Genomic DNA, 26,351 nt, shown 5'->3' on the forward strand with positions numbered 1-26,351 from the left:
GGGGGCAGGGGAGTTGCAGAGAGAGGAAAGAAAGCACCCAGATAGCCAAAGAGATCCCTTTGGAGTCATTGCCTGGGTCCTGGCATTGTGATCGTCAGACCATGCAGACTGCACCTTTCAAGCATCAGGCCAGGCAGAAAGCAAGCAATACGGAGAGATGGAACGCAACGGTAACAAACTGGCCTATGACTTGAGGTAGTCCTTGCAGCAAAGTGTACAAACCACAGTCTTTATGTAAAAAATGAATTGTTGGCTATACAATAGATACACGACAACTTGTAAACAGCAAACCTGCAGAGGTTTCTGGGCAATGCCCAAAATAGTTGGACAGATAAGAAACAGCTGAATTTCTGAAACAGTTTTCAGAAATCACTGCCTGCCGTTATTTTGGGATCTCTATTCAGCCGTCCTCTCCGCTACTGGGGAGTGCACATGATACCACACTGCACTTCTCCGCATGAGGCCTGGCCAAACGATGCATAGTAGGACTGAGAAAATTCAGCTCTTTAGAAAGCAGAGAAACTAGAACAATTCCAAGATCAGAACAGCTGGGAAATGAGCCCCCTGACTTCCGAATGCTTTCCAGTGGGACATGAATTCTCTCAATCCGATTTTGCACCACAACAAGGCTGCTGAGACAGCAGTTTCCTCTAGGAGTGTTAATTGCACCTCAGAGACTTTAAAGCAGGGGTAAGCAACCTATGGCACGCGAGCTGATTTTCAGTGGCACTCACGCTGCCCGGGTCAAGACCACCAGTCTGTGGGGCTCTGCATTTTAATTTAATTTTAAATGAAGCTTCTTAAACATTTTAAAAATCTTATTTACTTTACATACAACAATAATTTAGTTCTATATTATAGACTTATAGAAAGAGACCTTCTAAAAAGGTTAAAATGCATGACTGGCACGAGAAATCTTACATTAGAGTGAATAAATGAAGACTCGGCACACCCCTTCTGAAAGGTTGTCGACCCCTGCTTTAAAGAAACATTATTTAGTGATCAACTGAGCTCTGCAGTTTGATGCAGTGACCACATTACATTGGCGTTTTCCTTTCAACTCATTTTGATTGTCCATCAGGAATAGCTTTGTGTAGAGAATTAGGGAATCATTCCCACTTTCAACGCTTCCTTATTTGTTCTGTAGTTTGAGAGAGGATGGGAGATGTTATTTGTTGATGGACCTGAAGTATCATCAAGCATAAAGGCAGCACACAAGCTACATACAAGAGCAACAGCAGTCAGGAGATCTGGAGTACCTCTACACTGGAAAAATATGCCCCCAGCCAGTGAGTCTCAGGGTTTGTCTACACAACAAAAAACCACACCAGCCCCAAAACAACACACACAACTGGTGGTACAGTCTCAGAGCCTGGATCCACTGACCAGGGCTTGCTGGGCTAAAAATAGCATTGTAGATATTCAGGCTTGGACTGGCGCCTGGGCTCGGAGACCCACCCTGCTCACTGGGTTTCAGAGCCCGGGGTCCAACGTCTATCCTGTTATTTTTAGCCCGATAGACAACTGGGGCTCTGAGCTGAGTCTCGCTACTGCAGGTTTCCCCCCCACCTCTTCTCTTCAAGTGTTGATAAACCCCTACAGTGTATTCCTGACTCTTGTGGCTGACTCGCTGTGTGACCCTGGAGAAGGTCCATCTGTGCCTCGGTTTCCCCATTTGTAAAATGGAACGTACATCTACCTCCTGGGTGGGAGGGGTTTGCGGTCTTAGCTCTTCGCTGTTTGCGAAACACTTTGAATGAAGGGTGCTTTACAACTAACAATCCACCTATTACTGCTGCTACCCTTGTGAATATTTGTAAAGGGACAGAATCCTGCGCAGGTTGGAATGTTTTTTGGACATCAGCTTGTTCCACTTGGGGAACTGAGTCAGGTTGACACTTCTGCTGCTGGGAGGGAGCAAAAACGGGATGTGGCACAAAAGATCCGTATCACACTAAAACCCAGAAAGGAAGCAAGCAGGAGAACAGAGATGAGAGGTGCACGTTGGCTTGGTAGTTTACAGAGCCTTATCAGGTCAGGTATACACTGGAGTCTCCTCCCTAGAGCACCTCAGCTTCATTGCTTTCCTGGGGAAGGGGCCATGAACACGGCCAGCTGAGCCACTCCAAGAAATGTAACACCACGACACAGAAGTGGGGCAGCTGTTAAAGGCAGAACAATGAAATGATCGATAGGAACTCCTGCACCCACCTCTGCACCGTTACAACACAATCGCCCCCTCCCCAACATAGCCGCAACACCCATAGAAACACTTCTCTTGTAGCGTAGGCAGGAACCAAACATGTCCCCCACACGGTTCCCTTTGCTCTTTGTCGGGCTGTAGCCCAGTTCAGGAGACACAGCTAAGAGTCCACTTACACCACAAGATGGAAACCTGTCTCACCTGTGTCAGGGAACAGCCAAACAAGCGATGGCTGTAGCATGAACAGAATTCTACAACGGGGTGAAGCAGAATCAAGAGAGGCCAAATCCCTTGATAGAACAAGGGACCAAGTGCAGCACTTCTGCTCCACCTCGGCTACTCCCTCGAAAACATTCAGAAGCTGCCCAAAAGCCCCCACCAGAAAGTGACCTCAGTGGAAAGGGGAGAAAACAGAAGCCCCAAGCAGCCAGCCTTCACAAGGCAAGCCTCAGATTGTGTTTGCAAAAAATGACGTTTTTGCTGTGCTTTCCTTCCTTTATCATATCCAACCACTGTTATGTGGGTCTGGATTCAAATGCCTGCTACATGGCAAATTCTAGCAGGTTGGACTATGCTCTCTCGAAGGCCCTCAATGCAATCGGTTTCTGTACCTGACTCCGTTCGACGCCGACAGTCCTGGGCTCGGGGCTCCGGCTCCCACAGGCTGAGGCAGCGCCCATGCACTCTGTGTATTGAGTCTCGGCGCTGACCTGGCTCCAGACAAGGTTGGTTTGTTATAGGGCACAAAGCTGAGACCAGAAGAGCTTAGTGCAGCTGTCCGACTGGAAACCTGCGGCACAGCTGATGAACTGGGGAGGTTTATCATGGAGTGCCGATAGCGCGTGGTGATGGGGCCAGTTCCACTATTCAACAAGCACTGTTGACAAGAACAAGCCATTGCCGTGTGAAGGGGCCCCGTGGCCGTGGTCACCGGATACGGGGTGTCCATGCGCCTCTGAATACCTCGTCGGAACCTGGAGGTCTTGTTGGTCTGGACCAGCGATACAAAATCAATGTCGTAGTTGTAGCCCAAGGAGCTCAGGTCTACATGCCGAAGGCCATGCGTGAAGGCTTGCTCCAGGAACACACAGACCTTCATCTCATATGGAGACCACCCGCCTTCGTCATTCTGCCACTCCCACACGATGCCCTGCCCGGCCGCGGAGTCTTGAGCGAAGAGGTGTCTGCGGACGGATCGCATGGTTCCTGGTTCAAGAGAGAAAGACACTGGACGTTAGTCAAAACCACGCAAAAACATGGCAATGCAGTATCTATGGAGAAGCGGCACCTTAGGGTGCTTTAAAAGTGCTTATGTGAGTCAAGCACCCAACTCCCTTTGACTTTCCATGGGAATTCTGCATCCACTTCCTTAGGGCACTGTAGGAAATCACACGCAAAAGGGACAGTGGAACTTTTCCGAAGTGACTGCCAAAGGGCCAACCACCCAGGTCTGGTTGCTTAGCAGATGTGGGTCTTTCGGAGATTGAACAATCCTGGGAAATGCTTTTAAATGGCCACTTTGCCAGGTACCACACCCACACGTGTGTGCAACAGTCCGGGAGAAAGGCAGAGGCAAAGCTGGGAAAGCAGTTTGAAAAGTCTAGAGAGAGCAGCTGTTCAGACAGAGGGAAGGGGAACAAAACCACAGCAGAGTTGCTGGTTCAAGGGTTATTCTAGACCAGCAGCGGGAGCTAAAGCCTGCTCACATATCAAAGGCTCTGCTTCCCAGCAGCAAAGTGATCTGAGAAGCACATTTCCCCTGGTTATTTTTATTAAAACCTGCTCAAGGAGGATAGAGTCCAACCAATAAAAGGGGAAATTAAAAGTCAGCAAAAATGTCTTCCCCTAGCAGGGACTGAACCAGCCCAGGCACCGGCAGCATCAAAGGGGCCCCCAGAACTCCACTCCTCCATGGTGCTAGTGTCTTTCAATGCCTCCTAAGTGCCTATGTCACTTTGGAAAATGGGACTCGGGAGCCTAAGTCACTTAGATGCATTTGAACATTTTAGTCTCATGGGAACTCCCCTGGAGTCAGCCTCTTCCTACATTACTCTGTGGGTTTGGTTTGGATTCTGGTATAATGTGTTTGGTTAATCATATTTTGCGCTCTTTGGATACAGCACTGTGACCAGTATTGGGCTGTAGGGATCTGACTTTCAGGTGTCTGACTTCAAGACCCTTTGTAGAGGTGCAGAGCTGTTCTAGTGACTCACTATGGCAACTAGATCAGGAGGGTCTCATTAGCTCCAACTCCGACGCATAATAGGCTGAGAATTCCTTCAAGGTAAAAGAACCAGAAGGAAGGGACAGGCAGGTCAAGGAACATCCCTAGGAACAGATGGCTCAAGCGAAGGCTTAGGTCTGTAAGTGCAGTCCTGCCTCAGGGTTCTATTACATAAATTAAAAATAAAGAAAGATTATGGAGCATAATCTATTGAGAGAGCTGCAGAGAGAGTGGGGTGGGGACTTTCCTGATTTACAAGAACCTGTCATCCACGAATGCCCAGACGCTTTGCAAACATTAAGCCTCATGACCCTGTGAGGTACTCATTTTATGATGGGGAAACTAAGGCACGGTGTCAAAGTGACTTGCCCAAAGCCATCCAGTGAGTCAATGACAGGACTAGACAGGAAAAAAACCCAGGAGTCCTCACTCAACCACTGAACAACACGGCCCCCTCACATATCCCATGACATGTGTCCACATGAAAAGAAGAGTTTCATAATTACTGTCAAGCACCATCTCCAATTAATACGACCTCAGTATCTCATACAATGGCTGTTTTGTGGTCCTCCAGCATATTACGGAAATTGGTTATGTGGCTCTGGGGGCTTAGAAAGTTACAGATCATTGCTTTAGAGGTTAGCTCAGCAAGTGACCTGCTCCGTACAAGAGCACTGACTGCTCTCGGTTTACTCTCCTGTAGCAGCCGAATACTGACCCATGACAAGAGAAAACATGTGACCAACGCTACTTAAGAGCTACTGAAAGCAAAGGAGCTCTAGGATCTTCCCCAGGGCTATCTTAGATCCAGGTGGAGCCCTTGTAGCTCAAACATCAGGCTTGGAAATCCTAGTGCCGTGGTCCCCAACCTTTTTTGTCTGGCGGGTGCCAGACGAGCCACGGAGGACCGTGAGCATCCGCTGAAATGTCACCGACAAGCGGCGTCATCCAGAGGCGTCGCCGCCGAAATTCAGCGGCATTTCGGCAGATGCTCATCTGCCGGCCAGTACGCGGGCGCACTTAGATGCCATGGCGCCCGCGGGCATCGCGTTGGGGACCCCTGTCCTAGTGGGTCAGATTCTCAGTCGGTGTAAATCAGTGTATCGCTGACACCAAGGGATAGGCTGACGTCCACGAGCTGAGGAGCCGGCTCTGGGATGGGGGGAAATCAGAGTACGTGCCCCAAAGCAAGTTCCAGGAACTGCTCCCTGAAAACGAAGCGAAGGAGGGGGTGTTATCTTACAGCACACCTGGATCCGCAGCGAGACACACAGGTGAAGGAATGCGTGGGGGGGACGTGGACACTGTGGGAAAACGATGGGGGGAGACAGGTGCTCAGCTGGGGGCTAGCGATCAAAACCAGCAGGGACATCCTACTGTCCTAGCAGACTGCAGGATAATAGCAGCACAAGGGTTTCAGAGCACGCAACCGCAGCACCCACTACCCCCCCGCTGTGGGAAGAGGTGGCTTTTGGCACTCAACATACAGTGCGAGGTGTACCGCCCTGGGATACCCAGCGGGCGGGGCACTGGCCGTTCTTATCTTGGCCACACAGACAGTGGTAGCTTTAGGACAGTTCCTGAAGCCGCCCGATATTTACTTCTAGCTACGCTGCGCTGACCAGCAGCTGAGGCTCGCTTCTAATCCAGCGCCTGAGATCCGCCTTTGCAGCTGTCGCTCCCCTTCTATGGGGATGTTGGACCTGTTAACACTGGCTTCCTGTTATTCTTCCTCGCTTCCTTTGAAGAGCCTACTTGTCTGTCTAATAGCAGCAGGGAGAACGCAGTGGCCTCTTTTTCGCTCTGTTTAAAGATTTTCAAAGGAACGTTTCCTGCAGCGTTTATTTTATCTCTAGCGCATTACAAAGGTCAGCGGGCTGATCATTTACAAAACGTTCATGTCTAAAGGCAGGGAGCCTTGCTCAAACCGGGGAGCTTTGACTATATCTGCACCAGCAGAAGGGGAGGGAATGGGGACAAGAGAGTTTGAAAGGATCATACTGAAATGCAAACCGAACAGGTGGCAACGCGTCCGCGGTCCCTGCAGCAACAGATCCAAATCCCAGCCAGGCCATCTCGGTCCATCACCCCTTCAAGATCAATTTACTGGGCCCCATGCACTCACGGGGAGGGGACTTTCGGATAAGATCCTCAAAACTGAGTCAGCAGCCCCAACATTAAAGGTTCCATTATAGTTTCATATGAGTAGAGGTTTGATCCCCAGGGTCCTTTGCCAAAACGTTCACTCCGCCACCCTCGCTGCTCCCCTCCCTCCATCCCAGAGCTGGCTGCATTTCGGCAGCCCCTGCATGAATATAATTTGTGAAGCGCTGTGGAACCTTTTCCAGTGAAAGGGACTAAAGAGAAGCAAGATAATATAGAGCATCAGTAGCTGCTTTCAGAGAGATTGCCCCTCTCCTGGGGGAGGATATTCCATTCACAGTTTGGCCATTAGGACTGAATGGTGCTCCCTAGGTGGTCCTCCAGCCCAGCTGCTCACAAGATTCCATCTACACTAAGAACCAGACCCACTGCTGAGTGCCGTAGCTGGGACTAGCCCATCATTTTTACTGATTCAATCACCCTGCTGTAGCCCTGGTCAGAAAAAGGGCCAATTTCCGAGAGTCAATGGGGGGGTGGGGGCTAGAGAGAGGGGGCCATTGGCTATTGCGGAGAGCAAGGCCTGAGAGTTAGGACTTCTGGGTTCTACTCACGGCCTGGTCACTGAGCAGGATGGAAAGAGGCTGTCCTGGTGCCTGCTTGGTGATCTCCACGGCAGTTTTCAGAGAATTATAAGCCCCATCCAAACAAGGCTGCTGGGCGTCTAAAGAATATTCAAAGCTCCTAGTGCTAAGCCAGTGACAAACACTCCCAAACACACTCCTCGTGCTGATGAAATCTCTCACCCGGGACACCTTCCTAGCCAGGTTTCAAAGCTCCAGGTACTTTCCAGAGCGGTGCCCAGCCTAGCTGTGTGCTACTCACCCTAACATTAGGGCAAGAAAGTAGGACTATGAGCCGGGAACATGATCAAGACGGCCATGTCCGTCCTTGCTTACAGACCTGTTATTTAGCAATCATCTTCTCACCTCTCACGCTCTGCGAACACAGCTGATTTACTGTATTCAAGAAATCTGAACATTTCTGCCCTTCTCTAAGGCCCTCAGAGCGAACCACGCCTTGCCACCTCGCGGGAGGCAGGTGTTCGCTCCGTTTTACAGATGGGTAAACTGAGGCACAGATAGGCTTGTGCTTTCAGAAGGCGCCACTAATGCTGGCTGTCCACTTTGAGACACCCAGGCCTGATTTTTCCAGAGGTGATGAGCCCACAAAAACCCCATCGACGCTGTAGGTGCTCACTACTTCCAGTGGGGAAAAAAAGTCAGCCCCTAGGTGCTAAAGGTGATCATCCAGATGTAATGGCCACTAAACTGTTGGCCTGAGTGACCTCCGTGGGTCGTGCAGTGAGTCAGGAGCAAAGGCGGGAACAGAACCCAGATTTCCTGGCAACTAATCCTGCACCTTGCCCTCAAAAGCCAAACTCCCTCCACCCTGGAAGAAGGGGGAAAAAAAGCGGGAAAGGAAAATCAATGTGAAGGGGCAGTGTTCTAGCACCGCCCTACGTCATTCTGTGCGGATTGCAGGCATTAGCTCAGCTGTGTCCACAGGGCGCTAGGCCAAGCCAGAGCGGCTGGTCCTGCAGCCGGGAAAGGGTGGGGACAAGGGAATCAAACATGAGTGTTTTAATCACAAAAAGGCCTTTTTATGCAACTCCTCTGAAGGGATGTGCACAGGAAGGGGTGGGGGGGTAGGGTGACCAGATGACAAAGGTGAAATATCGGGATGCGCGGGGCGGGGAGGGGGAAGCCGCCGGAGGGCCCCCCCGCACCAGCTCGCCTCGAGACCCCTTGGAAACCTGAGGCATAGTCTGTGGGCCCCCAGATTAAAAACCACTGCCAAGTTCAGCCAGCCCCTCCAACCGCACCCCAGGTGTCAGGGGAGCCCAGCAAGGGACAGGCATGACGGGGACCACAGCCGAGCAGTGCAAAGAGGAGCAGAAACGGGGTCCCAGCCGCGGAGCTGCGCCCACAGAATTCTCCAGTGGTGGCTGCAGCGGGTGGGAGCTGGGCTGGGGGGAGCTGAGCTGGGCCGAAGGAGGAGCGGCAGCTCCCTGCAGCCCGGCTAGACCCCCTGCAGCACTAGATGGGGGGGCTGGCGCGCCTGCAGGGCAGAGTCTTTTTGTGACGGCCACCGCCAGGCGGCACAGCCCCGTCTCCACCCGACTCTATGGTGGCCACAACAGCTGAGCGCGCCCTGGCCCGGAGCTGCCAAGCCCACATGCTGCGCTAGATCCCCGGGGCAGCCTGGCTCACTTTCTGGCCACCCTCCCAGCCCGGGCCGCTCCGTGAGCCCTGGGCGCGGCGCAGGAGACCCAGGCCTGCCTCGCCTTCTACCGGGGGCTCGGGCGGAGGGAGCCACTGCGGGATCTCTGTCGGGCCATCCTCACCTTCCTGGAGAAGCTGGAGCAGTTCGCAGGGTGAGTGCTGGGCGCCACCCCCTCCCTCCAGCGCTTGCACCGTCATACAGCTGATCAGCGCAAGCCTGGGAGGGAGGAGGAATGCGGCGTGCTTGGGGAAGAGGCAGGGCCAGGGCGGGGATTTGGGGAGGGATCCAATGGGGCAGTGAGGGGGCGGGGCTTGAGGCGGGCCAGGGCGGGGATTTGGGGAGGGATCCAATGGGGGAAGGAAGGGGTGGAGTCGGGGTGGGTGCGGGGGCACGTGAGCCCCTCCGGGCTCCGCCTGTGCACCGGAGCAGAGGGCAAAATTGCTTGTTTGTCCAGTGAATATTGGGACAGTCCCGATAAAATCGGGACATCTGGTCATCCTGGGGGGCGGGGGGGGGAGGGAAGAGGGCATACGGTTCTAAGATCCCAACCTTGCAAAGCATTTAAGCACACGTGCAATTTTAAGCACGAGTGATCCCAGTGAAGCTTTAAGTGCCCAGCGATCTGAATACAGCCGGGAAAGAGGGTTCTTACCTGTGTCCTGTCGGAACTGCATCAGGCTTGGTATGTCGATGACGTAAGGGGCGAGCGTGGCATCTGCCTGCCCCAACGGGATACTGCTGCTGGCCAGCCCGGTTCCCGATCGTCTCCCCTTCTGCGCAGGGGCCTGGAGAGCCTGTTCGATAAAGCTGCATACGCTCCCTCTGTATGGCCTCCACCTGCCGAACTCGTCCTGCCATTCCCATACAGCCACTGCGGGCAGGGCGGCATGCCCTGGCACGGAATTGGAGAGCCCAGGCGGCCCAGCAGAACCGCTTCCGGCACCCAGCGCTGCTGCCATTTTCCACGGTCTGAAAGCGAGCCAAGTCAGATCACGTTGTTCACCCACTTCAAACCATCCTCTTCAAGGGCGGATGTCAGGCCTGCAAAGAGAGAGAGACACACACAAGACATACAGAGCTAATAAATACATTTGTTGGTCTCTAAGGTGCCACCAGGACTCCTCGTTGTTAGAGCGAAGAATGACAGCCCTGAGCTAACAGCAGGCAATCCTGCAGGTAGGTGGCAAAGTCTACGCACCCGGGGGGAGGAAATGCATGTGTCTCTCCATGAAAGATAACTGGGAGGTGAAATCGCTGAACAATTCACGGGGCAGTGGTAACTCAGAAGCGAATCAATTTCAAAACCAGCGGGTGAGATGTAGTTTGGGGGTCCTACCCAGGCCTGAATCCCGCTGCCAACATTGGGGGGTTTACAATCAAACCGACAGCGTAAGCATTTGGGGGCAAAGACTCTCAGTGTTAGACCCCAAGCACATGTCGTCAGCACTGACAAGCAGGCCAACATGGGGCGTAACAGGAACCCAGGAGTTCCAGTGTTATTCGTTGTGGGTGTTGCAATAGATCTAGAGGCCCTGATCTGGGATCAGACCCCCATTAGCCAGGCTCTGCACGCGCGCGCACGCAACCAAAAACCAATCACTACCCTCCCGCCAGTGCCACAGTCAAAGGGTCAATCTGTGTATCACACGGTATGCTAGCAGCCTTCTTAAAACAACACGGGACCTGAAGAGCTCAAGAGCAGGGCACAACTTAACCAACAGAGCAGCCATCAGTCGGCTGGAAGGTTTCTTCCATCACAATCAGAGGCGTGTATCCGGTGAGATGCAGGTAGCAACGGAGCGTCCACTGGTGTACACAAGCGCTGCAGAGCTCTTTGGGATGTAGGGCAGCCCAGGCTCCCGTGGGCGCAGCACCCACCCCTCACCCTGAGGGGTAGGTGCTGTGGTTTGTTATTTCCAACTCATCCATATGGAATAAAGCATAGACACCCAGATGGCTGCGTTCACAAGAGCAGAGCGATGCATTTTAAAGAAAACGATAGCTAATGAGTCATTCCTGTGCAGTTCTACCCAACGCCCCCGGGCGTACGAGCCGCCACTGGCAAATGAGACCCCCCCCCCACGATCATTTGATTAAAAAAAAAAGAAAGAAAAGAATCTTGAGACATTTGCTGCTATCACTTAGCACCCCCCAATGCCCCAGGGATGGTTATTTTACAGCTTGGAATTACAAGTCACTTCAACAAACCCCAGGTGCAAAATCTCGACACCTGCCTCGTGCGCTATTTTTACGTTGGATTTCACACACTACTACTCAGCATTGCCGAGCTCAGCTTGGATCATCTCAGTTCAGAGCTCTGCTGCAGCGTTTTCTATCCCATCTGGTGCACAACGTTTGCAAGCAGGGGGTATGCTGCACCCCACAGGAAAGGGACCCCCGGACATAAAGGGCTCCTGCCTTTCCAAATATACAGTGGCTTGGATGCCCATCAGCAAAGCAGGCCATCAGGGGGAGGCGCTGCTTTGGAGGGGGTCACACAATTGGTTTGTGATCCTTTTAAAATGTAGTGGCAGCAGAACGAAAAAAAAAAAAAAAAAAAGATCACAGCAGAAATAGATCTATTAACACTTTCTCTTACGTGGTAGCTTTCTCCCAAAGTACTACAGCCTCAAAACCCAGGTGGGGGTAACCATCCTCCTTACCTACTGTACAATGAAATCCTGGGTCATGATTGGCTGAAAAGGGTCATGTAACAAACAGTCTACTGTTGGCCTCCAAGGAGGTCAACAATGCTTAGCTATCTGAGGAGCAGCAGCTGCCAATCAACACTAAATATGCAAATCAGGACATCCTGATTGGCTGCAAGTGAGTTCAGTGTAAATGAAAATTCACTTCCTAGTAGGTAAGGGATACTGTTTCCTGGATCAGAAAACTGACAATCTAAAGGGGTGGGGGCTTCCAAGTTTATGCACCTAAATGGAATTCTGGCCTACAGCTGTTTGCAACGATTGTGAAAAAACAAACGCAAGTTCCACGTCTTGGGCAAAGTGCTTGGGCAACTTGAAGTTAAGGCTGTATGTTTCTATTAGTTACTGAAGGGTATCGGGGTAGGGGATTCCTAAGAGAAATCTGTAGTTTCCTTTTCGTTTTCATTAAAACAAAACACTCAACTCTACACTCAATCCTTCCCCCCCCCCCCTCCCAAACAGTGACACACAAATTTTAGAAAGCCTAACACGGCTGTTACTCTGAAACCTGGAAATGCAAAGTTAACTGAACTGTGATCCTCACCCCTTGCATATCTACCGTTATCGCGTGTAAGATGGAAACAGTTTGAGGTAAATTGTGATAAGGACTTTATGAACTTCTCAGTCTGGTATCTAACATCCACTGCATGTGTGTCACTGACCTGTAGAGTCATGGAACCGTGAAGAATACGGCTGTGGTTTTTTATGAACGTATCTACCACAGATCTCCCACAAACCCACATGCCTATTGTGTCAGCTACTAAATTCAATGGTCCAGCTCTTCAGAGATCTGCAGGCCCAAATCTAGTAGCTACATGTTCTGCTGTGAGATTTAGCACCGACAAGTTTGCTTTTAGTTTTAAAAAATACCTTCTCCCCTGTTAACAGCACTCTAGATTGTAAGTTTCTAGTTTATTTTTCACCATTTATACTACTTGATTATTAACTTGAGCTCCCATCCAGCAATCTGACCCGCACGGGTGGATCTCTGCCTCTGGGGCAGAGCCTCATGTAAGGATCCACCCACCTGGATTTGACTGGAGGACTGGGGACTCTGACAACAAAAGAAGTTTGGTAAGTTTCCATTTTTTTCCTTCTTCACAGTCACTTCCTGCTTCTCAAGCACTAGCAGAGAGCAGCAGAGCTGGGTTCACAGCATTACCATGCAACCTTCAAGCCAAAAGTCTGTTTCCACTGAAATTTAAAACAAAAGCTGGAGAAAAAACAAACAAACCCAACTACTATTCAGTCGTGTAAAAGCCTTTTTAAATGCATAAAAATCTGAACTTTGGCTCTACAATCCAGCTGACAATGTCCCTTTAAAATGTCTGAATTGAACTCATCAGTGGTAATAAAACCTCAATGACAATGTATCCTGCCTCACAAGTGGAAAAGAAAAGGCCAGGGAGCCCTAGATCCGTGCTGTGGACGTAAGCAGTTTTCAAGTGCCAACAGAGTGGGATTCTTTTAAAGCACAGGGCTTTTCAGCGTGTTATTCGAACAGGACAATGCCCAGGAAAGATTTGCAAGGATCACCAACACCACACTTAGGAAACGCAAGGTCTGCAAACAAGCGACTACATATCGTCACAGTGAATGGATTATATTTGAATTAAAAGATTCCTGGGTGTCTAGGTTACACTAACCCAGGGGGTCTGCAACGGGCTTACAACTCAGCATCAGGAGGGCGCGTTTGTTACAGGACTGCAGGCGGCCCATACCCTGTGCCGTTTGGAAACCCCAAAGGGAAGATCAAACTAACAGCCCCGCTGCTACGTGTGGTGCTTGCCAAGCCCCACAGCAAATCAACTGAAATTTTAGTTTCATTCTGCTGTGAATTTACAGAAGCCACAGAGGCACTACCATGACTTCAGCCATTGTTCAGGGCTCTCCTGTGGGTGCCGGGGGAGATACCTGGAAAGAAACAGGAGTTTCCACAGTTGTAGAGAAATCTCAGGTACTTGTGCTGTTCCTGGGCACTGCAGGCCAAATCCGGCCCGGCCTGATCCCACCTGGAGCAGCCAGGTGAAATTTCCTAGGATCATATCCGTTTTATTCATAGAGTTTAAGGCCAGAATTCTGATCACTGGATGAGGGTCCCTGGTGTGTGTTATGCAGGAGGTCAGACCAGGTGATTTTTGCATCAAACCCTTAACTTCTATGTGGGCTACAGTATATCTTGCAGAAAGATATCCAACCCGGGCTCTGGAGTTCAGGGAATGCTATGGCCTGTACCCCCAACTTGACCTGGGATTCATGGGCAAGAAATGACCATAACCCTTGCTTAGGAATCAGGAGACCTGGGTTCTAGTCCCAGCTCTGCCACTGACCTCTAGTGTGACCTTGATCAACTCGTTACCTCTCTGAGCCTCTGTTTCCCCTCCCACCCTTTGTCTGCTTAGACTATAAGCTCCTTATTGTTTCTGTCTAGTACCTAGCACAACAGGCAAACAGAACCAGTAAAATGATTAGCAAGAAAGAGGGGTGAGAGACCCTGAGCAAAGAGGATAGAAGACGAGATAGAAGGGGTTTTGGTCAATTCTAGGGTAGCATTTGTGTCTGCATTTCTCTTGGCCATCAGCGACACTCACGCATCGGAAGAGATGAACATTGCATTGCTCATATCCACTTGCATAAAGACTACTGGGCATTTACAATCATCCGTCGATAATTCGCTACCCTCAAGGTTCCTTTCAGAGCTAATCTCCGGCTGTAATACCAAAGGGAGTTTCCGAGGTAGAAATGCAAAGACCCACCTGGATACTAGAGAAAGTATTATTAGCCAATGTAGAGAAGGAAATCAGACAAGAGAGAACTGAACTGAACGCTAGTTCTCCACGCTATGCAATGATAGCGCTTTCACAACAATTACAAAATTAAGACTGCAACCTGATTCAAGGACATCGGAATGACTTTCTAACTCCAGAGCCTTCTCACCATCATCATGAATCATTAGTATTTACAGAAGAGGCCACAACCACGCTCAAGAGACACTAAGGCTACACACACAGCGAGCTGGGGTTTGAGTCCCATGCTCATGTGCCCATTGTACCCATATTCTTCAGAGTGATAGTATTATATGATTACGGCATAATTATGATGCATTTTGTACAAGGTGGTGTCATTGGAAACGTTAGGATTTTGCAGAATATGATTATGTTATTTGTATGCATGTATCATTTTTGTATCTGAAGTTACGACTATCGACTGTGTATCTGTAGGCACACCCGGTAAGTAATGGCTGCTATAATCCAGCAAGGTAGGTGGCCAGGCTACCTGACACGGAACTCCAGCTCGGAGACCAGTGTTGTTCCACAAACTGAGTTTGGGACCAAGGGTTCCTGCCATATGCTAAAGCTATACAAGGTAGAGTGTGGCCTCACTGGTTGTCCTTCACTCCCCCCGCCCAGCTGAACTCCTAAGAGAAGCTCCTAAAGAAAAGGACTTGGAACGGGGGCGGGAATCCCAAGATGCAAAGCAAGTGCAACTTGTCCCTTAAGAATTGGCAAGCCTGCTTGTATCATCAGAGAATTTGCTAGTTTATATCCGACCTGTCTAGTATCTTAGGCTTAGTTTATTGTTTATTTAGTAGGTAATCTGCTGGGATCTGTTTGCTATCCCTTATAATCACGGAAAATCTTTTTTGTAATTAATAAACTTCTTTTATGTTTTCATCCAAACCAGTGAGTTTGAATGAAGTGCTTGGGAATCTTAGCTCAAGGGGCGGGGGCATTTCCTCTCCACATTGAGGGGGAGGCGAACTGGATAATAAATTCATACTGGTCGGGGTTTGGACCAGGGCAGGACGGTACAGCTCCGGGATCCTAAGCTGAGAAGCTGGTGGTTATTTGGCTGTAGCCTCTCTCTTGTTGGTGTGTACGCTGGTGGAAGTGTAGGACCGGGAGCGGGTCTGCAGCTTCTCACAGCAGCACAGTATGAGAGGGAGCCCAGGCTGGTGAATCAGAGGGCTCAGTGGTACCCCAGTTCCAGGTGGCACCCTGGGGGGAACCCGTCACACCCATACTCGCAGTGTTCAATGAGAGCTATCACACGTGTTACTAGCAATATAGCCACGGTAGCACGGACAGCAGCAGCAGAACCAGAGTTGAGTACACACTCATGGGTTTCAGTGTGTGTACATGAGCAGGGGAATCACGCCCCTAGCTCATAGTGTAGACATACTTAATACAGAGCGCTCCCTCAGATCATACCAGTCCAGAGACCAGCCCGCAAAAGACTAAATTCTCTCAACTACTACCGAAGCCAAGGGGAGCTGAAAGCACTCCGCACCTCCCAGGATCAGACCTTTCATCAGGAAGGTTTGCACTCAAGAAACAATGTCAACCCGAAGCTGGCCAACACTTCAGATTCTGTATAAACACGTTCATCCCAAACCCAACAGACATGCAGCCATTCATTTCTTTTCATTCCAGTGGAAAAGGTTTTTATACAGATATTTTAGGATGCTGTTCAAACGCAAAACAAGAAACAGTTGCTTTTAAGCACACCTTTTCTTGCGGGCGGGGATTTTCACTGAGAGCCTGAAAGCGAAACTGAAGTTTCCACTTTTTGGTTTATAGAATCTCAACAAATATTTATTTGCCCTGGCTGAGAGAATCACAACAAACAATCAGCATGAACAGCAAAAAGAAAATTCGATTTTCAACACTAGTTCCATTTTAGTAAACCCACGTGCTCTTCGTAACACGGGGCAGGAATTCTGATTGGAAATATTATTAAGAGGTAGCCAGTGTCCTTTTAAAGACTCAAACTCAGAAATGACTATTTATATGGTCAAACCATATAAATAGCACTGTTAATGAGGAAGAGTGGTCTAGTGGTTACGGTGCTGCTCTAGGAATCTGGAGACGTGATGGAATCCTACCCTAGGAATCTGGAGATCTGAATTCTCTTCTCTGCCACAGACTTCATGTATGACTCTGGGAAAGAACCCTCTGATTCTGTTTCTCAGCAGTAACATGGGAATAGCACAGGATCTTGTGAGGATACACACATTGAGCACCTCACAGTCCTCAGTCACTACGGCAATGTAATACCACAGATATTGCCAGGAACAGGTGACAGTCTAAAGTCCAGAACCTACAACTGGGTCCAAATGCAGGAGCAGGACCCAAGGGCCTCATCCAGGAAACAGTACCATGGGACTACTGGTAGCATTTTCAGGATCAGACCCCGAGGAAGAAAAGTCCTACAGTTAAGACAAGGGTAACATTTTCAAAAGTACCTACGTGATTTACAAGCCTAAGTCCCATTTTCAAAAGTCACCTGGGCATTTAGGGCACATCTACACAGCAAGCAGGATCCCGCAGCAGCGAGTCTCAGAGCCCAGGTCTAGTTGTGTAGACGTTCCGTACCTGAAGCTTAGGGAGTGGGGTCTTCAGAGCTGCCACAGGATCTTGCTTGCTGTGTAGACGTACCCTAAGCGCCCTATTTCTCATTGAAACTAAGTGAAAACGGGCCTTTGGCACTTGAAAAGTTAACCCCAAGTCAAAATTAATCTAACCCCTCTCATCTCTGTAAAAAGCAGCTCCTACAGAACTTCCTTCTAAGTATCTAAGCAAACTGCTTTAAAAGATGCAAGATTAAAAAAAATCTTTAGAACCTAGACATTTCATAACTTTTGAGAATGAAAATAAATTGCTCTCAAAGGGTCACGACCCCATCAGTTTAAAAACCTGGCATCTGTCTGAAAGCGCTTTCCCAAGGAACAAGCAGAGGCTGGGCTACACACCCAAATTGCTCTGATTGAACTAAATGGGTTTCTAAACAGATTTAGTTAAGTCGGCACAAACCCCTCGCAAGCTAAATTCATCTCCGCCTCGCAATGTGGACATCAGCTTATGATAGCTGATTGAGAGTTAGCTCACAATGGAGATGGACTCATTTAGTTCAGCCAGTGGAATTGCTGGGCCAAATGTTACAATAGTGGAAGGATGAGAGAGACGACAGCCTTAGCTCCATTCATCAGTGCCGCTTACCCCAGCTCCAATGATACGCTGCACCAGCTCACGTTGTACAGCTTTGCCCAGCTGTGGGGTCTGCCCAGGTCCAGCTATAGGGACGCTGTAATCAGGACAAAGCCTCTCTCTAGTTTTACAGCTTTCACATTGACAGCACCTAGGGCATAGTCAGTTTCACGGTTTCCAGTCTAGTCAGTTTCCCCAGTTGCCTGTGGGGGTTTTGCACACAGCAATGGGCGAGGGAGGGAGAAACATTTTAAAAAATAGGAACATGTGATTTTAAACCCACACACATTGGCAGGCGGACTTGGACAGGTGTGAGATCTGAAACTATTACTCATTCTTTTAAAAGTGACTAGCTTTAATTGGTGCCACTTTACACTCTCGGGGTATAGTTATTTGGGAATGGACTGAGTCTCTTCCCCCCCCCAGTCTGCCATGAGCACCTGCCAGAGACCAGGGTCCTATTCGAGTGGAGACAGTCGATATCGAAAATGAAAGCAGTGATGATGAACTGGACGTGCACACTCTGCAAGGGGGAATAACACTGACAGATTGTTTGCAAAGCTGGGTGTGCCACGCTGGAGGAGGCTGCAGGTGGAAGACACTCCAGCCCTCTAGGGAGGGGGATAGAGAGGGGTAATAGAGTGGGCACCAGGGCTCCATGCCCCTGGAGCTGGACAAGCCCGGTCAGAGCCGAGCGGATGGGGTGACAGGGGCGGGGGAAGTGGGAGGCAGATCTCCAGAACACACAGAGGCTGTAAGTGAAGGGCCCACCCGGAGTAATGAGACGTGACCAAACCTGAGGAGCGGTTCAAGCGCTAGGCGCAGACAGATCCCCTGAATCGCAGAGAGGCACTTCTCACTAGAGAAAGGAAGAAATGAAGGGATCAGTTACCTCCATCCAAATCACCCCAAGTTACTCCACCCATCACCTCTCTGCCCTCCCAGAGATACCCCACAACGACCAGACCTGAGAGCAGGACCTCACCCCCCCTCCTGTCTGCCCCCCCAGGGGTCAGACCCTCCATCACCTCCCTGCCATTCTACCTACCTATCCCCCCAAGGGGTCAATCACCCCCTTGCCCTCCTACTACCCCCCCCCAGGAGTCAGACCCTCCCCACCCTCCTACTTACCCCCCCCCTGGGGTCAGACCCCCCTGCCCTCCTACCAACCCCCCCCCGGGGGTCAGACCCCCCCTGCCCTCCTACCAACCCCCACCCCCTGCCCTCCTACCTACCCCCCCCCAGGGGTCAATCACCCCCCTTGCCCTCCTACTACCCCCCCCCCGGGTCAGACCCCCCCACCCTCCTACCAACCCCTCCCCCCCGGGTCAGACCCCCCCACCCTCCTACCAACCCCCACCCCCGTCAGCCCCCCACCCTCCTACCAACCCCCACCCCCGTCAGCCCCCTGCCCTCCTACCTACCCCCCCCAGAGGTCAATCACCCCTTGCCCTCCTACCTACCCCCCCCGGGGTCAGACCCCCGCACCCTCCGACCGACCAACCCCCCCCCCCCCCGGGGTCAGACCCCCGCACCCTCCGACCAAACCCCCCCCCCCCCCCGGGGTCAGACCCCCGCACCCTCCGACCTACCCCCCCCCCGGGGTCAGACCCCCGCACCCTCCGACCGACCAACCCCCCCCCCCCCCGGGGTCAGACCCCCGCACCCTCCGACCAAACCCCCCCCCCCCCCCCGGGGTCAGACCCCCGCACCCTCCGACCTACCCCCCCCCCGGGGTCAGACCCCCGCACCCTCCGACCTACCCCCCTGGGGGCCAGACCCCCACGTCACTCCCCCTCCCCCCTGCCAGACCCCCAGGCACCCACCCCCCGAGTCCTGCCCCACAGTCACCCGCTCCCGACCCGCGCCGTTCAGAGGCCCGGGGCGCCCCTCACCGTCACTCCGGGCCGCTCCGCTCCGGCCGGCGCTGGGCAGGAGCAGCGAGACCTACTGGGGGCAGCGCCTTCCTTCGCAGCCGAGACAGCGGGCCTAGCGCGCATGCGCCCGCCGCGCGGGGCACCCTGGGACTTGTAGTCCGGGGCGGCCATCGGCCTTCCCCCCACTTCCGCCTCTAGCTCGCCCTGCCCTGCCCCAGCCGCAGCCACCTGCCCGGGGCTCGGGGGGGATCCCCCAGTCCAGTCCCGCCACAGCTTGGGGGGCTTTATTGGGGCTCCCCACCGCCCCCACTGCCACAGCTTGGGGGCCTTTATTAGGACTCCCCCACTCCGCCCCCATTTTGGGGGCTCCCCCAGCCCCCCAGTTTTGGGATTTTGTTGGGGGTCCCCCAACCCCCCCCCACTGCCACAGCTTTGGGGCCTTAATGTGCCACACCCAACCTCCCCCTATAGTTTCTTTGAGGCCTTACTGGGGCTCCCCCAGCCCAACTGGCACCGTTCTGGGCCTTTGACCCCCCCCCCCCCCCGCTGTCCCCCCCAATTCATTGGCCTGATCCTCCTTGGAATCCACGTGACCAGGGAGTTTGCTGACAGACCCATCCCTGCCCAGGTGGAGGCGGTTCAAAGCCCCTCTCAGGCGAGCGCATGTGGCCAGGCCCCACACACTCTGTCCCGGCTGCCGCCTTATGAAAGTGGGACCCAGTTCTCAGCCACCCCTTCCTGTGCTTGGGACAGGCAGGTGCCCAGTGTCGCTGACCCCAGCTGCTCCAAAGCCATGAACCGACCCCCTCCCCCCCCAATCATAAGATTGGTTTAAAAATCATGAGACTTGGGTTTATTTCTTTGCCTTCTGGTCACACGCGGATCCCGTTTTTCAAGCTTTTCTCTGCACCCAGGAAGGCTAGCGACTCACTTTGGATTTAAATGACAGCTGAGATTCTCTCATAATCACATGACTCTGGCGGCTGGAGCTTTAAGAAATGCCACAAATATTGCGAGACTCGTAGCCTCCCAGCTGCTCTAACTTACCTCTCTTCCCATGGCTCCTTATCTGGGAAGCAGAGATAGTTGCAGTACAGTGCTTTAGGGCTACACCTCTGGTCCCTACCCTAGGGGTTGGGAGCAGAACCCTTATATCATGTCTATACTGCATAGGGGCAATTTCTACCCACTTCCAGGCACCTTTACGCCACTCCATTTCCCTCCTGCTCAATTATCACAGCCCTGTTCCTTCTCATATCCTTTTTTCTCTTAGTGCAACAGCCTTCTCTGCATCTCCTGCCACCTGGAATAGCCTCCCTGGATCTCCCCAGCTCGTAAACTCACCATCTCGTTCAAATCTTCTTTGAGTCTCGTCCCTTGTCTGCACCTCTTACTGGCACAAGGAGAGGGAAATGACATCTGTCCTACAGCATTTTCAGAGAGAGGTTGGATAAAAGCTGCTATACAAAATGTTATCAGATTCTATTGTCTTATCAAGGCCTAACGGAAACAACCTGTTACAGAGGCAGCTAGTGAGGCTGGAAAATGGGATTAAAGATGGGTATTTTATGATCTGGGGCTTCCCGCACAGAAAATCTAGTTTAAAAAAAATTGTAATCGGTCGTCAGTCACTTGGGTGTTTTACAGAAGATTTACTTATGCAGATTAATCCCCAATCCCTGTTAAATTTTCTGCACTGCTTAGTTCTTTAGCCCTCTGACATCAAACAGGCTTAATAGGACTGAATGAGAACCAGGGGCATCTCCAACACCAATATCTGATGAACACTAATCGTTACATTTTTGCCTGCGGGTGATAAAGGCAGGATTATGGAAGCGGCACAAAGGAAGAGAATCACCTGGAGGATTAAAGAATCTTTCTGCTCCCTGCCTTGAAGACAACAGCGGCAAAGAGAGAAAAAGATTTGTGTCTCCAAAGGAAAAACTGGAAAAGCAGAGGGGTGGAGTGTGTCAGTTTTCTCCCCTGCAAAATTCAGGGTCAGCTATAAAAGACTAAATAAAGTATTTTGCACAGAACAGTCCTGCCGGGGTAGGGGGAGCAGTGGCCAACATGACTTTGTTCTTTTCCCCCTTCTGAATCTTTGGTAGTTTTTTATTATGATGCCTTTTGTTGAAATTTTCTTCTTGCATGTGACCGGAGAGATACCGGTGCTGTTGCTTAGCAATTGATTTATAGCTCTAGCGCTCTTCTATGCTTTTGAACTGCTTTGGTTTCTCTTTTCTTTGGAATTAGTGAGGGTCAGATTCTGATCTCCGGAACAGGGGAGGAGGTTTTAAATGTTTTACAGATTCACCTAGCGTACATATAAGTCTGCAAGTTTACAAAACATTTGGAAAAGTTTGCAAGATAAAGAACATAAGAACAGCCATACTGGGTCCGACCAATGCTCCATCTAGCCCAGTATCCTGTCTCTGACGTTGGCCAGTGCCGGATGCTACAGAGGGAATGAACAGAACAGGGCAATTTTCAGGTGACCCATCCCCTGTCATCCAGTCCCAGCGTCTGGCAGTCAGAGGTTTAGGGACACCCAGAGCATGGGGCAGCTAACCATCTTGGCTAATAGCTACTGATGGACCTGTCCATGAAATTAACTAATTCTTTTTTTGAACCCAGTTTTACTTTTGGTCTTCACAACATCCCCTGGCAATGAGTTCCACAGGTTGACTGTGTGTTGTGTGAAGAAATACTTCCTTATGTTTGTTCTAAACCGCCTGCTTATTAATTTCAGTGGGTGACCTTTGGTTCTTGTGTTATGTAAAGGAATAAATAACGCTTCCCTATTAACTTTCTCCACATCATTCATGATTTTATAGACCATTATTATATCTTCCCCCTTAGTCATCTCTTTTCTAAGCTGAACAGTTCCCGTCTTATTAATCTCTCCTCATACAGAAGTTGTTCCATGCCCCTAATCATTTTTGTTGCCCTTCTCTATATCGTTTCCAATTCTAATATATCTTTTTGGAGATGGGGCGACCAGAACTGCACACAGTATTCCAGGGGTGGGCAGCGGGGGGTCGGAGGGGGTGTATAAACACTGCACAGGGTACAGGTTCAATTCATACTACGGCATTATTGTGCAGGCTTCAAGAGGCTGCATGGGTCAGAGCTGGAATAATAAGGAGGCTCTCGGTCAAAAATGAGGTGCATTAGCTGAGCTGTGTGTCTAGGACAGTTGGGTGAGACTGGAGTAAGAGGACAACAAGGAGTCTGGTGGCACCTTAAAGACTAACAGATAGTCTTTAAGGTGCCACCAGACTCCTTGTTTTTTTTGTAGATACATACTAACACGGCTACCCCCGGATACTTGGAATAAGAGGGTCAGCATTGAGGTGCATTGGCAGAGCTAGGTAAGGGGGGTTCTGGACTAAAAAGCCCTGGGTGATGTTACAGATGGAGATGGAGAGGTCTTAGCAGATCTGGGTGCAGGGCTGTGAAAGATCAGACTAAAGATGCATTGGCTGGGTTATTTGAAGACCTTGAGGGCTTGTCTACACTTAACATGCTACAGCGGTACCTCTGTAGTGCTTTGGTGAAGACACTACCATCGGAGTAGGCACTCCAGCTCCCCGAGAGGTGATACCGACCTAATGCTGTCTACACTGGGGGTTAGGTCAGTTTAACTGCGTCACTCAGGGGTATGGATTTTTCACACCCCTGAGCGATGGAGTTTACCAACCTAATTTCCTAGTGTAGACCAGGCCTGAGTCAGACCAACAGAGAAGTTCTGTGATACAGTCAAAGCTGGTTTTGGTCCATCAAGGAGGACTGCTCCTCTTCATATCAAAGTGGATTTTGTACAGACAACGTATCCATCCACTGTGTCAGTAGTATGAACATTTTGCTGGCTGCCGGTCCTAAATGTATTACTGTAGCCACTTGCTGATGTGAAACAACGGTCAATGCCCTCAACAGACCTTCTACTTTGTCTAGTTGTTAGCAAAGCCACACCATCAAATACAATTTGAATACCGGGCCCAATGGAATGAATGTCTGTTGAGATCTAACCGACTAACTTCACATCCCTGCAATATCTGGGACTAGGAAACAGGACCACTAGAAGTTGACACCGTTACAAGAGACGGGCTTAAGGAAAGGGGCTCAAAACCTCACTGGTATTTAAGAGGTATCTTTTTAAACTGTCCACAGCATGTCAAATATTGGCGAGCGTTCTCTATCTGATAGGAGACAATATCACCACCTACAAACTCCTGGGGTTAATGTGGTTTTCTATCACAATGCAGCAGCTCATTGGAACCAACAATTCATACCAGCCGAGGATCTACCCTGGGATATATCTACTGTTCCACCACTGCCAGAAAAGCCCAAGGAACAAAACAGTAGACCTGACAAAAGACTTGGTTATGATCAGCTGTCCTTGGGCCAGATTCAATCAGCTTGAACAGTTACCACCAATTCACACTAGTGTAACTGAGGTGAGAATCTGGGCCCTGTTTCTGTAGGCTCCGGAGATGCCCAGGTAACATTATCTGACCACTCTGTGAAGACCTGGATGGATGGAATGACATCAGATCACTCTGACATCATAAATGTGGTTGTTGCGTCCATCAGACTGTTCTTTGAAGCTCTAATCTGTTATGTTTGTGTGCGTCCACAAAGACCCTGGAAGCTCATTGGTGATAATCTTCAACTTGCTGCCTGCTGACAGCAGGGCCTACAGATAAGGATGTGATGTCTCACTTTGCATCTCCCTCTGAACTTTGGCAGGACAATTTGCATTCCAAAGACGGGTTGCACTAACCAGAGCCCAAGTGTTCAGCGTGTCACCCAAACAGCTGTAAAGGTGTGGCTCTACACACCAGGGCCATGTTTACAAACCTTAGAATGAATCTTCTTGAACCACCCTTTAACAGATGAAGAAGTTATGTTGCGTATCCAGAAAACAAGTTCTGCATTTGGTCGTCGGCAGAACCGGGTTTGAAGCAGGGTGAGATCTGCTTTTGTACAAACAGGGCTCCCTTCTGTGTGCTGCGGAGACATGCACTTGCCACCAGAGCCCGATCCAAGTGCTAGATGGTGTTTACATGAGACATCTTCGTTGACTCCTGGGCATACAGTGTCGAGGTAAAATAGCCAGCAACACTGTATTGGAGCACAAGAGTCTCAACGACGCCTTTGTATTAGAGAATTACGGAGAGGTCCCAGATGAGATCGAGTCTCCATTGTGCTGGGCGCTGTACAAACACAATAAGAGACAGCCCCTGCCTCAAAGAGCTGAGCCTCTACATTGACAAGGCAGGATTTTTATCCTTGTTTTACAGCTGGGAAACTGAGGCACAAAGGCCCAGCTCCTGACAAGTACTTAGGCTCTGAATGTCTGTGAAATCACTGGGAGTTGGGAGCCTAAAAGCCTTTGACGATCCAGGCCAAAGAGGGGAAGTGATTTGTCCCAGGCCACCTGGGAGGTTTGCAGCAACGCTAGACTGCTGAGTCTCAGTTGAGGGCTTTAACCACAAGGCCAGCCTTCCAGCCTGCTAAGAGATAGCTGAGAGAGACGGATGCTGCTTTGGGATTGCCTTTAGAGGTTTAGGAGGTGAACTCTTCGGGAGCTGGGACTGTCTAGCACTATGGGTACGTACAGCACCAGCACAATGGGGCCCAGTCTCAGGTCGGGCCCTGCAACTGCTATTGTAATACATGTAATAATAAGGTAAGGGAGCAGCTCAACTTTTGAGAGAAAGGAGAAGAGCATGTGTGTGGGGGGTGGGGGGATGATTTTCAGAGCAAAATCTTACAGCACAGGGGAAGAGAGGAAGTAAAGTGCACAGAGCTGCACTGGATACACGGGCCCAGATCTGCACCTCACTCCCATTGATTTCAGTGGGCGATAGGTGCCTAAACACCTTTGAGGATGTGGGCTGCAGAGACTTCCTTTTTGCACTTCCCATTCCTATGGCCAGCACAACGCAGCGTTCTCTCCCCTGCTGCTCCGTGAGTGGACGCTTCCCGATACCTTATAGCACATATCCAGCTATCCAAATCACAGACTGCAAGCACCAGCGGGGAACGGTCTGTTGTTAGCGTAGTCAGTAGACAGGAACTGGCTAGCTCAAGATTTGTCCTCGCCCTGGTTCTTTTCTTGCAGCAGGGCCATAGGGGCTGAGTTTACTTCTCCAGGATGACCACCTCCTATGTGTTATTGAATCAAAGACCTGTACTAAGGGATATAAACCCTCATGCTTTAGGATCTGCTAAGTGAGGGGGGGTAGGTCAATACTTCAGGGAGGAAATGAATCACACAGGGCCTATAATAATATATGGAGCTATTCCTATCTCATAGAGCTGGGAGAGACCCTGAAAGGTCATCAAGTCCAGCCCCTGCCTCCACTAGCAGGACCAAGTACTGATTTTGTCCCAGAGCCCTAAATGGCCCCTCAAGGATTGAGCTCACAACCGTGGGTTTAGCAGGCCAATGCTCAAACCACTGAGCTATCCCTCCCTCCAGCTATAGAGGGATATTGACCGGGATAGCTAGAGCACTTTAAATTCACACCCGATCTTATTTTGGCATAACTTCCCATGCAAACAAGTCCTAAGTGATAGGAGTTAGGAAGAAACTTCCCCCGTGGGCAGGTTATTACATTTGTACTTTCCCCTGACACCTCTGGTGCTGCTCAGAGACAGAGTACTGGAGGAGACGGATCACGGGTTTGCTAAGATGGCCTTGTCTTCTGGCCCCCGGGAACCACCTGATGCTTTTGCTACTGGAGAAGGGCTACATCTCCTCTGTCCCCGGGAAGTGGCTGTTGTGCTGTGGTGGGCAAGATGCCAGCCTGCAGCCCTCTTGGCTTCTCTTCCTGGCTCTGCTGCCAAATCAATGGCTGAGTCTCCCAGGAGAAATATTTCAGAAATGGCCCTGGATTGCGGGTGCTGAGCGTGAGACACCTGGGGCCTGATTTTCAGAGATGCTGAGCCCTCCCCCTG

The 26,351-nt window shown here is 50.7% G+C and overlaps 1 protein-coding gene across 7 annotated transcripts in view; it reads right to left on the minus strand.

Annotated features, from left to right (window-relative positions):
- DTX2 (deltex E3 ubiquitin ligase 2) overlaps positions 1-19,560 on the minus strand; it is a 67,195-nt gene extending 47,635 nt beyond the window's left edge. For 3 of the 7 annotated variants that reach the window (XM_042857740.2, XM_024103477.3, XM_024103476.3), the window contains exons 1-4: positions 19,404-19,560; positions 18,305-18,367; positions 9,466-9,854; positions 2,815-3,409 (exon numbers count right to left, since the gene is read on the minus strand). In XM_042857740.2, the coding sequence (XP_042713674.2) occupies positions 2,815-3,409; positions 9,466-9,772 (902 nt within the window). In that variant the 5' untranslated portion in view covers positions 9,773-9,854; positions 18,305-18,367; positions 19,404-19,560. Of the gene's footprint in view, positions 1-2,814; positions 3,410-9,465; positions 9,855-17,520; positions 17,606-18,279; positions 18,368-19,403 lie in introns of all 7 variants that reach the window. The other 4 variants (XM_042857738.2, XM_065573298.1, XM_042857739.2 and 1 more) reach the window with 4 other exon arrangements.
- Between the last annotated feature and the right edge of the window lie 6,791 nt (positions 19,561-26,351).

Source organism: Chrysemys picta, chromosome 19 (assembly GCF_011386835.1).
Source record: "Chrysemys picta bellii isolate R12L10 chromosome 19, ASM1138683v2, whole genome shotgun sequence".
Classification (NCBI taxonomy): domain Eukaryota; kingdom Metazoa; phylum Chordata; order Testudines; family Emydidae; genus Chrysemys; species Chrysemys picta.